General features: G+C 41.5%; 2 protein-coding genes across 2 annotated transcripts; both read left to right on the top strand.

Annotated features, from left to right (window-relative positions):
• The first annotated feature begins 55 nt into the window (after nt 1-55).
• On the top strand, nt 56-2,384 carry LOC128754576 (mitochondrial import inner membrane translocase subunit Tim10). Its single transcript, XM_053857290.1, has 2 exons — nt 56-235; nt 1,800-2,384. Exons 1-2 carry the CDS (start codon nt 165-167, stop codon nt 1,993-1,995), a joined length of 267 nt encoding a protein of 88 aa, XP_053713265.1. The 5' UTR covers nt 56-164; the 3' UTR covers nt 1,996-2,384.
• A 960-nt stretch (nt 2,385-3,344) lies between these two features.
• On the top strand, nt 3,345-11,540 carry LOC128754170 (protein unc-93 homolog B1-like). Its single transcript, XM_053856592.1, has 13 exons — nt 3,345-3,493; nt 4,033-4,149; nt 4,655-4,796; nt 4,900-5,053; nt 5,112-5,273; nt 6,044-6,173; nt 6,280-6,373; nt 7,780-7,904; nt 8,624-8,806; nt 8,900-9,182; nt 9,245-9,366; nt 10,071-10,193; nt 10,995-11,540. Exons 1-13 carry the CDS (start codon nt 3,491-3,493, stop codon nt 11,235-11,237), a joined length of 1,881 nt encoding a protein of 626 aa, XP_053712567.1. The 5' UTR covers nt 3,345-3,490; the 3' UTR covers nt 11,238-11,540.
• The last annotated feature ends 4,578 nt before the right edge of the window (nt 11,541-16,118 follow it).

Genomic DNA, 16,118 nt, shown 5'->3' with positions numbered 1-16,118 from the left:
TCTGGTTTGAATGCAACTTTATTGACAGCGACAGGGAAACCGGAAGTCACAATCACACGTGCACTTCTGCGGATTTGAAGGTTACTGCAGCCGTATCGCCTCCCCAGTTTGCGTGTTTAACTAACCGTGCGTGTTGAGCAAAAAGGACTTGAAGACACTTGATCATGGATCCCATGAAGGCACAGCAGCTCGCGGCAGAACTGGAGGTGGAGATGATGGCTGACATGTACAACCGGTAAAAAAGAAGTACTAAGCTAACCATGCTAAGACCACTGCACCTTCCATTCATGAAGGAGCAGCCGGGATTTATTTGTCTCGACGAGCTACGAGGATTTGATATCTGTAACCTCTATGAGTAAGGAACACGGCATCAGTTGAGAGTCACCAACACGACCAGTGTTGTTATATACAATGTAGCTGAAGCTACATCCTTCCTCACCATGTTTGTCAAGTGTCCTTCGTCGAATCACTGACTCCTCCGCTACTTATGAAATAATATGTTGTGTTTATTAACATTGAACATCTGTTTGTCATTCACCATATTTTAGTATAATTAATTGAAGACTACACACATTAACCCATCACAACATCCATTGTTGAACGTAATTATATCGATATTATTAAATGTGTTTACAGGATGCAAATTTTTTTTTTGTTTACTTAATATTTACACTAAATGCCCCAAACATAACCGACCAGAAGTAAAGTAAAATCAGCTTGTAAGTGATTAAATGAGTATGCAAAATCCAAAATAAAATAAATTGTAAATGTAAGGAAGATGAATTCATCAATCAAATCGATTAATCAAGTAGTTCTCATCGGGGGTTTTGAGAGCAAGTCAGGCTCCTGCACCTTGACCTCTCGAGATCACCTCTTCATGTCCATGTTCACTGCATCCATGAGTCAAACCAGGTTGAACTATTTTGAAGTTTTATAATGCAGCCACATTATTCATCCAGCAGATGGCCCTGTGAGTAAACAAATACTGTATTGGTGTTGCTTTTTCATTTTGACTGCATGACTTTAAAAGGTCCCTATCACTAGTGTTAGTTCCTTTTTATCTTTAAAGAACTGCAGTCATCAGTTGTATCTTAAACAAAACAAGTGTGGTTCTCATATTCATCCCAGTGGACGTTAATGAATTAAAAAAAAATTACTAATAAAATAGTAACTGACTATACAATTTATAGTTTCATGATATTTTTCTAAGCCATGAAACAGGTGTTCAGATCAGTGCAGGTGGAGCACAGAAACTGAAAAGAAGATGTTTGCTTACGAGGCAACCAGTTGAAGCTTATGTGGTTGCTGCGAAAGCAGAACTGCACAGTTAAATGTAAATGACTGAATGGGATGTGGCCAAAAGCTGTGGCTCTCTGGAACAAGATCTTACTGCCAAACAAGTCGCCATTTGCCAATGTCTTCTTCCTCTTTTAGATGCTTGAGTTTGCTGGAGTCCAGGCCGTTTGTATACACACCTGGGAGTTTTGTGTGAAACAGACTCTGCCCCCATAGTGGGAATATGTTTCGATGATCACAGAGTGTTTGGGAAATGGCAGTTATCTCGTGACTCACATTTAATTTTGGCCCCAGCATGCTTATCTTCAGGCTCATATAATTAGTGTCACATTGGTCGAGTAAATAAAGACCACTGCTGCAGCTGTTGCCGGTTTGAGAGGCAATATTTTCCCTAGATTGTCAGTGTTTAGTCCACTATTTTGGTTTGTATTTCATATATAAGATGCTTGAGTGAAACGCAGTGATTTACTTTTGGAATTCACGATCTCTTCATTTTTCCCCAGGATGACAAACGCCTGCCACAGGAAATGTGTGCCGCCGCATTACAAGGAAGCAGATCTGAGCAAGGGCGAGATGGTTTGCTTGGACCGTTGCGTGGCCAAGTACCTGGACCTCCATGAGAGGCTGGGCCGCAAACTGACCGAGCTCTCTGTGCAAGATGAGGAGATGATGAGGAAAGCGGCTGTAGGGAGCGGATAACCCTGGTGACCAGGGTCCATTTGTCTTTCACCAAGACTGGAGTTTCTTTTATGAGCGAGGTGGCGGTGGATGCTGAAGCAGGTGCCTCCACTTAACCAACAAGCCTCCCACCAATTAGGATCATTGACTGAGTACATCAACTGCTGGAAGTACACGACGAAGCTGAACTGGCACTGAGACTTTACTACCTGAAGGTTTTGGAACCAATGTTGCAGTTTACTGCCCTTCAGAGGTTGCTCTGGTGACTGTTGGCCTCCCTTCGCAAGCCTCCTCTGCTGGTCAACTTTGAGTTGTAGTTGTTGTTGTAGTCATTCATCATATGTGTGTCGGTGAATCATGTCTGGGTTTTTAACTGTGTGGAAGCAGCACTGTGTTGCTTCCCAAACTAATAAAATATGAATGAAATAACAGAAGAAAGCATCATGGATTTCACAAAATAATGAAACCATATTCAGTTGGTTCATGTACTGGTGGCCTGTCATCATTCTTGGGAGCAAGAGGCAGAAGACTGTGACGTGGCCATAATCACATATAGGCACTCGCTCATGCTGACAGACGACATAAAGTTAGCAATTAACCTCTATTTGTTTTTGAACTGTGGCGGAGAAAAAACCCACCCAAGCACTGAGCAAACAAGTGCTGTGTTGCCTCATTGTAAAGGTGGTTGAGAAACAGCTGAGATGTAGACTGTCCCTGGTTCAAATCTGTGAGCAGTTTGTCTTCCTTTCTTTTCACTAACATCCTATACTTTAATGTGCTCTAAAGTAATTTTACTACTCACTCACATTGTCAGTATTATGAGTGTAGTCACAGGTGAAACTGGCTTCCTTCCTCTCCCCCATATGACTGGGATAAGAGTCTGCCTGAAACAACCTCTTTATTCTGTGTTTGTAAACTGGTGGGTTGTGTATATTGATGTTTTTAATTTTATTATTACAGACAACAAACACAAACATTTATTGCTATTTCGCTTCTTTATGAGGGCCACAAAAATAGACTACAAGGGCTTTTATTTATTTTTATTTTTTTAAGCCTCTAATGTACCCAAACTACTGTTTATTATTATAATTATTATTATTATTTTATTCTATTTATTTTTTAGTTGGGTCGCGGTCTGTCTGTGACGGTCTTGAGAGCCCAATCGGCTTATAAAAGTACCTGTAAAACGGTCGCTTCTCCTGCCAATGGAAGGATGGTGGGCGGAGCAGTGACATGGCGATAGCGCCACTGACCACTGCAGACACTCTTGGAAACACAGTCTTAACGACAGGTCACCTTCTGTTATTCCGTATTACAGTCCCGAATAAAGGCGCGTGTCGCTTTAAGAAAAACACAACTTCATAGAGGAAGTGAAGACAAACGCGTTCGCTTCACATGTGAAGTTAGTTTCGAACGCAGGGCCAGTTTTACTGGAAACGAGAAGTAGACCGAGAGAAAGCCTCGTCCTCGGCTCCGGGGGACGCAGTCTTCTAGTGGAGCCGCTCGGCAAACAAACATGGTACGTATTTACTGCAGAATGTTGTTTTGCTTTTGCTTATGAATTAAAAACGCGTCTTCTCACAAGTTATGGTTAATTCAGGTGAGTCGGTGCTGCGTTTACGGTTGCCTCGAAAAGTTAGTGACCTTGTTGTTACTTATGATGAAGATTTCGAGTTCATTTTATCTAGGCCATTTACAGATGATAACGTTGAATATTAATTCTATTTTCAAACCGTATGTAGTGTTCGTAATGTTTGTATTTTGCCCTGCTAACAGTTTTATATACAGTTTCTTGGGGTCCTAGTTAACTCTTCGCTGCGCACAAAAAAACTCTCCATCGCTAACATCTGATGCACTTTCAGAAAGGAGGAATAATGAATTGAAAACAGGAAGTGAAATCAATGACGTGAATATTGTTTTTCTCCACTGTTTCTTGTTGATATCTTTTGATACCCCTCCCACCGTCATAATGACTTGAACACATAGAAGCATCACAGAGAGGCGTTTATGACTGTGGGACACAAGAGTTGATGTGCTGCTCTACTTCTTTATGACCAGATGGAGGAGATGGGCAAAGACGAGCAGCTCGGCGGTGCAGACCAATATGTGCAGCAGGCAAACGGTGCCTTAAATGAAATGCATGACGTGGGGCAAGAAGACAACCTCCCCGGTCAGGTCGGTACTGTCATGGCAGGAATCCTGAAGCGCTTGATTTATGAGTTGCATAAAACAAATAGTTATTAAATGCTAGTAAATACATTTTCTTTCATTTGAAAATCAAAATCCAATATTAGTTGGTGTTTTGATCTTGTCAATAGATTTTATCTGCTTGTTGTATTAACTTAAATACATTTTTCAAACATCATGTTTGTTTATTTATCTTTTTATTATTTTTGTTGTTCTTCAGACATTGGGAAACAGTTGTTTCCATCCCTCATTTGCGTTACTCATGCAATGTTCGAACTGGTGCTTCAACACATCAGCTCCAGCCTTCTCATGTGAAATCTAAATCCTACAGTGTAAACAGATGCCGCACCCAATATAAACCAGATGTATAGCGTCTCCCTCACTGTGTAAACATTCTCAAGTCATCCAACGCTGCACAAGTTTTTATCAGGACGAGAGAGATTTTGACCACTTTGTTTTCATCCCGACTCTCTGTATTGACGTTTTTCCTCAGATGGAGGAGATTCTGGCTCCGCTCGCCGAGTACAATGAGGAAGAGGAGGAGCGAAAATATTACCGTAGGAAGCGCCTCGGAGTGATCAAGAACGTGGTTGCAGCCAGTGTTGCGGCCATGATCGTGTACTCTGTATATATGGGTGAGTAAAAGCGAGTGTACAGAATGAATGAAGTAAAAAATTTTAAAAAGGCCTTGAATATTTCCATTGCTGTCCTTGTTGAATGAAATGTCTATTGCTAAAGGGCTTCTGCAGATGCAACTGGTATTGCATCATGACTCCACATACAGAGATGTGAAGTACAGCAACTTGGGGCTGGAGAACATTGACCAAAAGATGCTGATGGGAATCAATGTTACGCCCATCATTGGTCTATTGTACACCCCCACTCTCATCAGGTGAGCATCCACTTCCCTTTAAACAGCAATGTGCACATATTTCAATTCTGTTTTTAAGGTTTCTTGGTACAAAGTGGATGATGTTCCTGGCTTCAGGGATCTACGCTCTTTTTGTCTCTACCAACTACTGGGAGCGTTACTACACTTTGGTCCCATCCGCTGTTGCTATTGGTGTGGCGATTGTTCCTCTTTGGGCCTCTCTAGGAAATTACATCATAAGGTAAGGAACTCAGACAACAGTGCCCCCTACTGATGGACTGATGAGGTGCGACTCCCAAATATGATAAAATAAAAATATTTTTCATTGAACATATTGATGAAAAAAAAAACTTGGAAATAAATTAAGATTACTTTGGCAAGCACATAATACTGATCAATAAATGAATTACTTACTCTTACTGTTTTGTATTTTATGATATGATGTGATGTGATGTGATGTTATATTGTATCATATTATATTATATTATATCAGATCAATATGATGCTAACACACATGTTCCTTAATCTAAAGTGTGATCCAGTTTTTTTATTTTTTTTGTGACCATTCCGTTGGCGAAATATAGTCAAGTGTAACAGTGTGCTGGTCTGTACTTCATGATGAATAAGAACTGCTTGTTATGCACTTCATATACACATGAATAAGTAGTTCATTCATGGCAATTCATGTCCCCTAATCTTAAGCGCACACCAACTTTTTCACTTTACTCCAAATTACTGTTAGTAGTGCAGCCATTTTTTTGTCTACGTCTTGTGATTTGCAGAGGCAGCGCCAGTCACAGAGACAGATTAAAACACCATAAGGATTTGCCACCTTGTTAACCCTGTTCATCAGTGCAAACTGTCCGGCTTCTCCTAAAAATAACCGTCTTTGGTTAATTAATAAGATGATGGCAGATACCGCTCTAGTGACTGTGTGCTGTGAAAGTACAAGCCCACATCAGAAAGGTCAGCATGACTAACATCCAACACTCCGTTGCGTAACTCTTGCAGGATGGCACAACAGTATTACGAGTACGTCAACTACAAGGATGAGCATGTGCAGGAGCAGAAGAAGCTTCCAAAAGGAGCCTGTCACCGTTACATCATTATCTTCCAGTCTGTCTTCTTCATCATCTTTCATGTGGGTGTTCACCATCATCAGGCTGTCACCCAGTTTTTTTTTCTGCGAAGGAAATTACCATCCACAGTACATGTAGACATCTAAACTTGTCTTTGTTCCTCCTCAGCTGAGTATTGTCTTCGCTGAGCTGCCCATGCGTCTCGTCCTCCACAGCCACTTACAAAACCGGAGTCATGTCCTCTTCGGGGTTGAACGCTGCGGTAAAAAAGTCATTTTTACAGATTTTAATATGTATATATGTATATGTATATATACAGTGGTGTCTCGGTTCTCCACCACAATCTGTTCCAGAAGGCCGGAATCAGAATTCAGAATCGATTTTTCCCATTACAATGAATGGAAAAGGAAATAATGCGTTCCAAGCCTTAAAATAGGCTTTTGTAGGAGTGAATGTAGAGTGTCTGCTGCAGGTGCGCTGTTCCTCTATGTGTGTGGCTGCTGCATGTGGGAGGGGTTGCCCAGTGAGTGACGTCTCTCCAGAAGTGAAGAGGTGCCCGGTGCGTGTCCAGCTCTGAATGTGCGCTTCTGTGCAGTTTGGCTGTGACAAAGTCATAAACCAAGTCACGCTCTGTCCCAGACTCGCCTCATCCCTGTCCCAGCTCCAGCCCACAACAGGACATCAAACCCTGGAGTGGTGTGGAGAGCGAGCACCTCCCCTGTGACACTCTACCACGGTCCAGTGCGGAGACAGGAAAGGTTTTACACCTCAATATGAAGAACAGCCAGTAAATGTAGCTCACGGGACACGGCTTTTTTCCGGCTTTTTTCGGGGGCGTTCGAGTTCTGGATTTTCGTTCTAAATCCGAAGCAAAAAAATCTCGAAATTTTTGTTCGAACTCCGATTTGTTCGAATTCCGGGACGTTCGAAAACCGAGGTACCACTGTACATTATATATATATATATATATATATATATATATATATATATATATATATATATATATATATATATATATAGATAGATAGATAGATAGATATAGTCTATCCCTTTTGTCATTTGTTGTTTGTTTGTATCTTTCACCCTCTGTGTTCTTTTGGTCGCTGCTCGAAGCCTGTGACTACAAGTGGGAGTCAGAATATAGGTTGTTGGGGAAATCAAAATTTCTCAAGTTTGTCACAGTAATGGCTACATTTACGTTTGTCTGGGTCATGGGACTAGTTAGCTGACTTGAGGTTTTATTTACATGTGAGACTACAGGATGAACGTCGTGACCTAGTGGTCTACAACGGAAGCTCTTCATCTTTAACTCTGTGTCAATTGTACAAGACTAAACCATGTGCAATCATAATGGAAAAATGAGTCTTTTATTTTAAAAAATTAAAAAATATATATCGAGATTTATTCATACTGCTTTGGGAAAATGAATCATTATAGATCGGTAACCATTTCCTATAAACTGGTTGCTGCTGACACATAAAAGACCATACGGCGCAGTCGAGCAACGTGGCTTGCAGTACCGCATGCAGCCATAAGATGTCAGCAGCGCTTTTTGTAATGTATTCTAGTCAGCCTGCATTTGGAAAGAAGAGTCGTACGTTGTGAATTGTGAAGAAATTTCATCTCATTTAGATACTTGTGTGTAAACACCATTTTTTTTTCCTGCAGGGGCGTCAGTAGCCGGGCTGATCCCAGGCTTTAATACTACGCTGCTGACTTACCTTCCACGGTCCATGCTGCTCATTGAAGTGGAGAGTGTCCTGATGGGGTTCGCCTTCCTCTCAATGATCATTGTAAGAAATGCAGGTCTCTGTTTTCACAGTGCTCTGTGTGTTTTCAAATATGTCAATGTAATCTTCAGCAAGTGGACCTCAGTTATTGTTTAACAGGATGTCACAGAAGGTTGTGGGAATGACCACATCTTGATCCCCAACTTGACCTTTTTATGGACGATCAGTCTCATGATCAGTGTGTGTCAAATAATAGCAATAATAATAATAGCACTCATTCTTTATGTGGCAAGATGAAGAATTTGGAGCCTGGAGGAGAAACAGCTACCTGAGGGAGATAAAAGAACAACGCAGGTGGTATAAAAATTCAAATGGAACGCAGTTTAGACTGAGCCGCCCATGACAGTAGTTCAAGTTCAAATATCTGAATTACATTCCAGTGCGTTTGGGGGAAACTCCAACAGGAACTAACTGAGTGACATGCAAAGGTTGTAGAAACAGTAAAACTCTGGCATGAAGGCAATGGCAAAACCTGCAGAATGAAAAACGAAATGCTCGTCCTAAAGGAGAAAGCCATATTAAGGTTGAATTCATGTTCTGGTGTCTGGTGTATAATTTGTCCTGAGGGGCTGCGACAAGCTTTACATTAATCTAGTAAAAAGTAAAAAGCGGAAAAATGTCTTTCCAACACTGTATATTCATCTGTAGTTCTGCTTTGCCTGTTGGAGTGACGTCAAATGATGAATGGAGTCTCCCAACCGTGGATGTGCTTTGACTTGCAGTTCCTGGTGCTGTGTGGCCCTGCTTACCGACCCACAGAGGAGATTGATCTGCGAAGTATCGGATGGGGAAATATATTCCAGCTGCCTTTTAAACACTTCAGAGACTACCGTCTGCGTCTGCTGTGTCCCTTCTTCATCTTCAGCGGCTTCGAAGTTACTTTTGTATTCTCGGAGTTCACCTTGGTACCTCACTTTTTCCGTTCTGTCATTGTGGGGGACCAATGCGGTTATGTAAATGTTGTTGATGTCTAGCTCTCTCTCTCTCTCTCTTCACAGAACTACGGGGTGTGTGTGCTGGGCATTAAAGAGCTCTGGCTCATCATCTTTGTCTACGGCCTCTCCTGCTCCGTCTTCTCCTCCCTCTCTCTCAGTCTCTTGCATGTCCCCAAGTGGACCTGCCTGGCATCAGGTGCCTTTGTACACGGGGCGCTGCTGGTGACTCTCCTGGCATTTTCCCCGAATCCCAAAAGTCCAACAGGCGACGAGTACCTGCTGCCAGTGCTGGCGATCGCCGTGCTGTGGGGCCTGGCCACAGCGCTGAACAAGACCAGCATCAGCAGTAAGTGGCATCAGTGATCAAGTTGCTTCTGACTGAGTGTATCAACGTCATGTGTTTTCCAGTCATTCTAGGGTGCCTGTATGCGGAGGAGAAAGAACGTCTGGACTTTGTCTACACCATCTACCACTGGTGGCAGGCCATCTCAATATTTTTCATCTACCTTTGGGCAAACATGCCGATGAGAGTGAGTAAAATATAATGACTCATACTTGTAAATGATCGCCATCTTGATTTTGTTCTGGAGCACATATCACACAATTTTTTTTAGCATCTCAATTTGGATCAGTTTATCACACACGCACAAAAAATAAAATTCCAAATAGATGCAAGTTCATCAGTTATGTGTACTGATTAAATTGCTGCTATCGATTATTAAAACAGAATGATATAGTGAGGAAAATGAAATTTAGGCATGTTCACATCCAGCACAATGTTGATAGTGACTGTAAAGTTGATGCTGGCGGTGCAACAGCATGGGAGCCGTGAGGTACGCAGAGAGGATTCCAGTGAAGTGAAATGCTAGCTGTTGCTAGCATTCAAAACTGAGTGAGATCCTTCTTCCTCTGAAGGATCTGATGGACCCGACGGCTTCCAAAACTTGTTTTGCCTCTAACATACTTCCGCTTTCGATAAAGTTTCACTTCTTAGATCCAGCATTTTAACTTTCCATTAACTTCAGTGGAGAAGTGGAGAGAAGTGAGGAAGCAGTTTTGTCTCTTGGTGCGAGTCGTGCAGCAGTAGTATGAATATTGCCAAATTGTGTTTGTCATGAATGTCCATCACGAGGGGCATCATTCAGCAAATACTCTCGGTGCTTCTAGAACAGAGCCAAATATATAAATGACAGTTCACAACCCTAAATCCGAGATAACACATTTACCTTTCCAGGCCAAACTCTCCATCCTGCTGGCCACTCTGCTGCTGGCTTGCTACTGCTACTGGGTCATGGAGCGGCGTCTGGCCAAAAACGAACGTCACAGACTCCCTCGCATCCCTCGGCCACGACATAAGGTAAACTGTCATTTGCTCGTCGCTGAATTGTCAGTTAGCGTGGCATTGGATTTGCTAAATTGAGAGCAGCAGCCGCACAGCGAGAAGGTCTGCACGTTCCATTCCATGGTGGGGGCATATTTATTGCATTGATAGAAGTGTCTCTACGAAAGGTTGTTTGTTTACCTGTTACTTGTTTAATAAATGAACTGCTATCAGTTTTTATTTAAGTTGTTTTAAGCCACATGATGGGGTGCATGTCAAGTCTGTATTTATTATTCTCTGAATAGTTGTTAGGCTCCAATACTAACATTTGATGTGCCACATTTCTCGACTGAAAGTCAGTCATTTGGTTTAACTAAACAAAATAATTCTCTCTGTATTGATTTTACTGTCTGCAGCCAGACACACTTGTGCTTATTCCAACCGTCGAATTCAGCCTGAAGAGAAACAATCACTGCCTTTAAGGCTATGCTGTCACGATTCTGTGATGTTTGTTATGGTGTTTTGAGTGAAGTTACTTCCTGTTTCGTGACGTGCAGCATTACCCCCCCTCCTCCTCCTTCCCTTACTCCCGCCCCTCATTCACAGTGTAAAACAGTTCATTAAGTGGCTCAAAAGCTGTGATTGTTGCGTCTGTATTCTTGGCAACTAAGGATGCAGAATGTCACGAGTGACCTGTCCAGTTAAGTAAGAGCGCACACAGCCATATTATAGACACTTGTTCCCTGCGTAGTCACCAAGTAAAATACATTGTCCATCTGTTACCTTTGTCATCTGAAGGCACAGCTGATTGTTCTGTATCTATATCAATATATCAAGGTTAAAGGTTACCGCTACCTTGAAGATTACAACTCAGATGAGTCAGACTCTGAGAAGAGTGTGGAAGATGATGAAGAGGAGCAAGATGAAAGCAACGACGAAGAACATGCGGCAGAGGAAATGGGAGCACAGGACAGAGAGGAAGGAAGGGATCTGCAAGGAGAAGCTGCTGGAGCTGAATCGCCCAGCGCCAGGAGGAGGGGTCACAAGGGCGGTGACGCAAACAGAAGGATGTCGATGTGATATCAGGAAATTGGAAAGAGAAGGTGTCGAATGTCCAGGAAGGTTGAGCTATTTTTAGTAATCAATTTCAACATATGAAAATTAGAAAATGATTCATAGATCTTTGTAAAAATATGTATATTTTCAATGAGTCTTTGTTGTTTATAATAAACTGTTGGAACACAGCATGTCATTTCTGTTTTTGTTTAGCGTGTTTCGCCAGTGTTTTTTCGCTGCTACAATAGTTGCTTCAGAATAAAAGTGAGGGAATGAGAAATTGATTTTTCTCAGTGTATTGATGGACTCGCTTGTTGTGATCGGTGTAAACAACATCAGCTGCCAGATTGTGTGCCTGCAATCATTTGTTTTCTTTGTTTGGAACAACCAGGCGTCATTTTGGGCTGAAGCACGTGTCCGAAGACCAGACGTGTGGCTGTCCCTATCTGGCTGGAGAGGTCACGTTTTAATAACTACTGCTTAGTTTACCCAGCTGTCTCTCTTGAAAACAGCACCATGCAATAAAGCTGACTTATAAAGAAATGCATATGATCGGAATGGTTTCTCAAGATTTTAGTGCGTAATGATGGTACTTAAAATGGTACTTGTTTTCATGGTGGTCAAAGATTCTTTCTTGTCTTTCTTGTCCTTATTATCCAGTAATATGTCAAAGCAGAACAGGAAGTATGGAAACTAATATTTTCAACTTCAGATTGGACTTTTAGCTACACAAGTGACATGAATATGTGAAGCGGAACACACTACTAGGAAATCTATCATTGTATCAGAGGAGGAAGATCACAGAAGGATCCATAAGCTCTGACCACTTCCATACAAATGAGTATTGGAGTAGCAGGCTATGACTACAATTGTAGTCACTATGGTAATTTACACAAGAGGTCTCTTGTGCAGGCTAAAGTAGCCTGCCATCTTGTTGTTGAATGTGGGTGTGGCCAGTGCAAGCAGCCAATGATCTATTGGCTCAATGTGTTTTCTGCACGTCACTAATGCTTCCAGTGTTCCTTCTCTATAAATGGTCTCTATGCCCAGTTGGCACACAGCGGACAGGAGATAATGGTGACCTAACTCAATGTGACTGCAAAATATGCTAAACAAATTGTGTCCAATGATGTCGACCGCCGAAGGACTCATTCTACATAACCAGAAATGGGTCAACAGAATTGCTTATTTTGTGTGATTTTTCTTTTTAGACAAGAGCTGGCGGAAGTTGACAGAATTCAGCTGCATCTTGTCCTCCATGTAGCGGCCTTGAAATAAGCCTTGAAATAACACACCTGAGGCTCTGGGCTCTAGCAAGGAGAAGCTCACAGCGGTCACTGATATTCTCAGTTATGGTGACACAATTCCTCTCTCTGTTCCGAAGGCATCATCTGAAACAATTGTGGAAGGGGCTTCGTGGTCTCTTTAAGAAAAGATGAAGAGTGGCATTACTGTGAGGAACAAGCACCAGAGGGATTGCAATTGTTTTTTGGGTTTTTTTGTTTGTTTGTTTTCTCATTTTGGTCTTGACTCTGTCGATTAGTTTCTACAGAACAGCTAGAGTGCCTTTCACATGCACCAGTACAAGACGTCATCTCATTTCCCAGTGATAGAAAGCATTTCTTTCTGTGCAGCACACTTGCGGTGAGGCGTGTTGAACGGATGCCCGGTTCACAAATCCATTTTAGATGAGAAATTGTTCTCAAAATGAAAAGATGGACGTCTCTTGTGCTACAAGCAATAGTTTGATTTCAGAGATGAATATGGCAAATTTAGTCTAGATAGCTAAAAGTCAAACATCTGCTGGGACTCCTGTTTTTGGAGTCACAGTTAAATTGAAGACCACACACCCAAAATAAATCTCATTTTGGGCAGTCGAGTAGACATCTCTGAAAATATTCACATTGATGTCTTTGGCAGCATGAAGTTTCAAATCAAAGAGTCTGGAATGCAGCAGAACAGCTCAGTAAAACCCTTTGAAATTAGCAGTCTGTTACAGTGTTGTACAACCTCACTCACCTGCCCTGTCTCTTCTGCACTTTACTTGATGATGCGAGGGCGCTATTTGTATGACGAAATGTGACCATGAGGGTTACAAAAACCTATTTTCAGATAAAAGTACGTCTCCAGGTTTTCCGCTCAAGGGTTCCAGCTAGTCTCTTATCACAGCAAAGTAGTTTCATAACTCATCCTAGCAAAGTATTGGGAGTAGAAGTATCATATTTTGGCAAACATGAACAACAGTTGGCATCAGATCCAGTAGATTTCATTATTCTGAGTTCCAAACATCACTTGATCGGTTTGCATCATGGATTAGGTCATTCAGAGTTCAAGCTCTGCTGTTCTTCACTTTTCTCCTTTTCAGTCATTGTGAAATGCACAAAGGGATGATGACTGCACTGTATATAGTGTAGCAACATTATATAATGCAGGATACAAATGTCATCTGTAATTACAACGTATTAGAGGAGATTGAAATAAACATTGATTAAAGTCATTATGATATTCTATTATATATTTTCAACATCAAAGGATCATCACAAGTCTCATCACCAGTTTGTTTTCCTGAAGAAACTGTGGGTGAGATGGAGCCACAAGCAATACTTAAGAAAGAAAACATTTGGAAAGAAAGAAACATGAATGCGTTAACAAAATTCTGAATTTTATTTCGATCAGATTATGTTTCCTTCATCAATAGAAATGTTTATCAATTTATCAAAAAACATATCACCTCTAAAAACACATGCTAATACACTCACTGATTCACGCTTCCAGACTCTCTTTAATGTATCTCAGTGGGAGACAAGTCGCACAGTAAATCTAGCTCCGGAAACACTGACACAAATGCACTGAAGAATCCAGAGAGTCACGAACAGGAAATGTATCCAGCAGAACTTTTCTACAGTCAATACCATCATTTCTCATCTTTTATGTGGGAGAATAAAAGCCCCCCATTATGTTCCTTTGACGTCTAGTGATCCACCACATTTGGAGTTCGACAGCAGCATAAGCTTTTATGGTGTGCCATAAAAATCCACGGCGTTTGTTGTTGGCCAACAATGTGGCGTAGCATACACGTCAATATGATGTTGTAGGCTGTTTAATTTCTAGAAGGGCAACTGAGTTCAGATTTGCACTGGTCCTAGACTTATATGTGCAATGAGGTGATTTACTAAGGTTTGCAGTCAGATCTAAAGGGCAGAGTTTTTGGCTTGCCTGGTTTGCAGCATATCAAGCACTAGTTTAGTTGCATGTGGACCATTTATTTCTGGCACCACACAGCATTCAGGACCTTGGACAATGCTTCTGAAAATGGTGATCTGTAGAGGAGGAGGCACTATTGAGCACTTACATTTGACAAATGATCAAAAAGGAGAATTTTTAAACCAAGTGTAATAAGTGTCAAACAGACCTGGTTTCACGGTCACTCATGTATAACATGCTGAAACAGGATGAGGAATTTTCCATTCCTCTGAATGGCCCTTATGTGAGTCATCAGATGATCTGCTCTCATTACTGATGTTCCTCTGGGTGGACTGCTGGTTTGCTTCCTCAGCCACAGATCAGTGGATGATATCTAGTTACCTCACCAGGGAGCAGAAGAGGCGGGCTGGTTCTTCACAGCCCAGCGAGCTCCATCCTTTCCATTTGTTTAAAACCAGTCGAGTTCAGTTGAACATTCCTGTCCTGAAAAGTTGATGCATTGCTTTTCTCTAATAGCTGTCTTGAGCTACGCAACTGCGTGTGGATTATTATAAATCAAAGGGCAGGGAAACTGATGAAGGAGGTATTAATAATTAATAATGGTTCGACATTCACTTCAGTATCTTCCTACTGGCATTTTCGAGGCGGATGCCTGCTATGATTCTCATACAGTCCACTAAAAGATTAATGGCTTTCATTGACCAACAGCTGCCTTAGTGGTTCACACTGTATTTCCATCCCATCATCACATTTCCGCTCACCAGGGCTGGATATTATAGAAGGATTGAATGTGAAACCTCCCGGCCTCAGTGATGGAGAGGACGCAGAGGTGCAGGTGCAGAGTTATTGCTTCTACCACTTAATTGCTTTTGCTGTTATTGTTTGAGTCAGTGTCTCCTGAATACAAGGCTGAGTCTACAAGCAGAGGAAAATCGTTTTCAGGTTTTGGCCTTAAAAGCATTTGAACATTTGATATCCTTCATGTTGAAGCTGACGACACAGTATTAATAACTTCACACCTCAGAGTGAATCATCCACTCTGCCAAGTGCTGCACCTGCACCTGGCCAGATTGTTCTATTTTCTCCCCCTAAATTCTACTTACTTACTTAAGACATTGGTTTTAAATTAATAAAAAAAAATGAAGAATTATAGTTACTTCAAATAAAAAACAGTTCAAATCGATTTATCAAGAGTACGTGCAGGGATGCAGTCAATGATGCAAAGTAGTACATGAGTATGTCTCAATATAAGGTGCTCAGAAAGACCCTAGTGGTTCTCAAGCATAAGCCCTTTTCCCCTGCATGAGAACAGTGGCCCTTTTCACAGGAGCACATATCTTGGCCTTCATAAATTCTAAAGAAAGAGAAAGGCCACTCTCCATTTCTCATCACTTCCCTATCTCAAAGGTATTTTGGTGTCTAATGGGGTATTTATTTGACGTTACTTGCAGCTGCTGAAAATAATGTTGCTGCTGGTCGGACGTTACTAAGGTCCCCCAATCACATGTCGATGTCAAACACATCTTACAAATGAATAAACCAACTTCCATGATTGAATGCGTCACACTTTTAAAGCTGGACTCAACCAGCAACCTTGTTTTGTTTTAAGCAGTGGTAGAGTACGGTGACGCAATGGTAGTATAAGTGATGTTTAATAGATGAGAATACGTTTTGTTAAACATGAAAGTTGAATTATTTCAG

Source organism: Synchiropus splendidus, chromosome 2, assembly GCF_027744825.2.
Source record: "Synchiropus splendidus isolate RoL2022-P1 chromosome 2, RoL_Sspl_1.0, whole genome shotgun sequence".
In the NCBI taxonomy this organism is placed as follows: domain Eukaryota; kingdom Metazoa; phylum Chordata; class Actinopteri; order Syngnathiformes; family Callionymidae; genus Synchiropus; species Synchiropus splendidus.
This window is presented reverse-complemented; position numbering and strand designations above follow the sequence as displayed.

Coding starts and splice junctions, on each gene's coding strand:
- LOC128754576 (XM_053857290.1), top strand. CDS start 165: ATGGATCCCATGAAGGCACAGCAGCTCGCGGCAGAACTGGAGGTGGAG. Junction 236..1,799: donor ATGGCTGACATGTACAACCG/GTAAAAAAGAAG, acceptor ATTTTTCCCCAG/GATGACAAACGCCTGCCACA.
- LOC128754170 (XM_053856592.1), top strand. Junction 4,150..4,654: donor AAGACAACCTCCCCGGTCAG/GTCGGTACTGTC, acceptor GTTTTTCCTCAG/ATGGAGGAGATTCTGGCTCC. Junction 6,174..6,279: donor TCTTCTTCATCATCTTTCAT/GTGGGTGTTCAC, acceptor GTTCCTCCTCAG/CTGAGTATTGTCTTCGCTGA.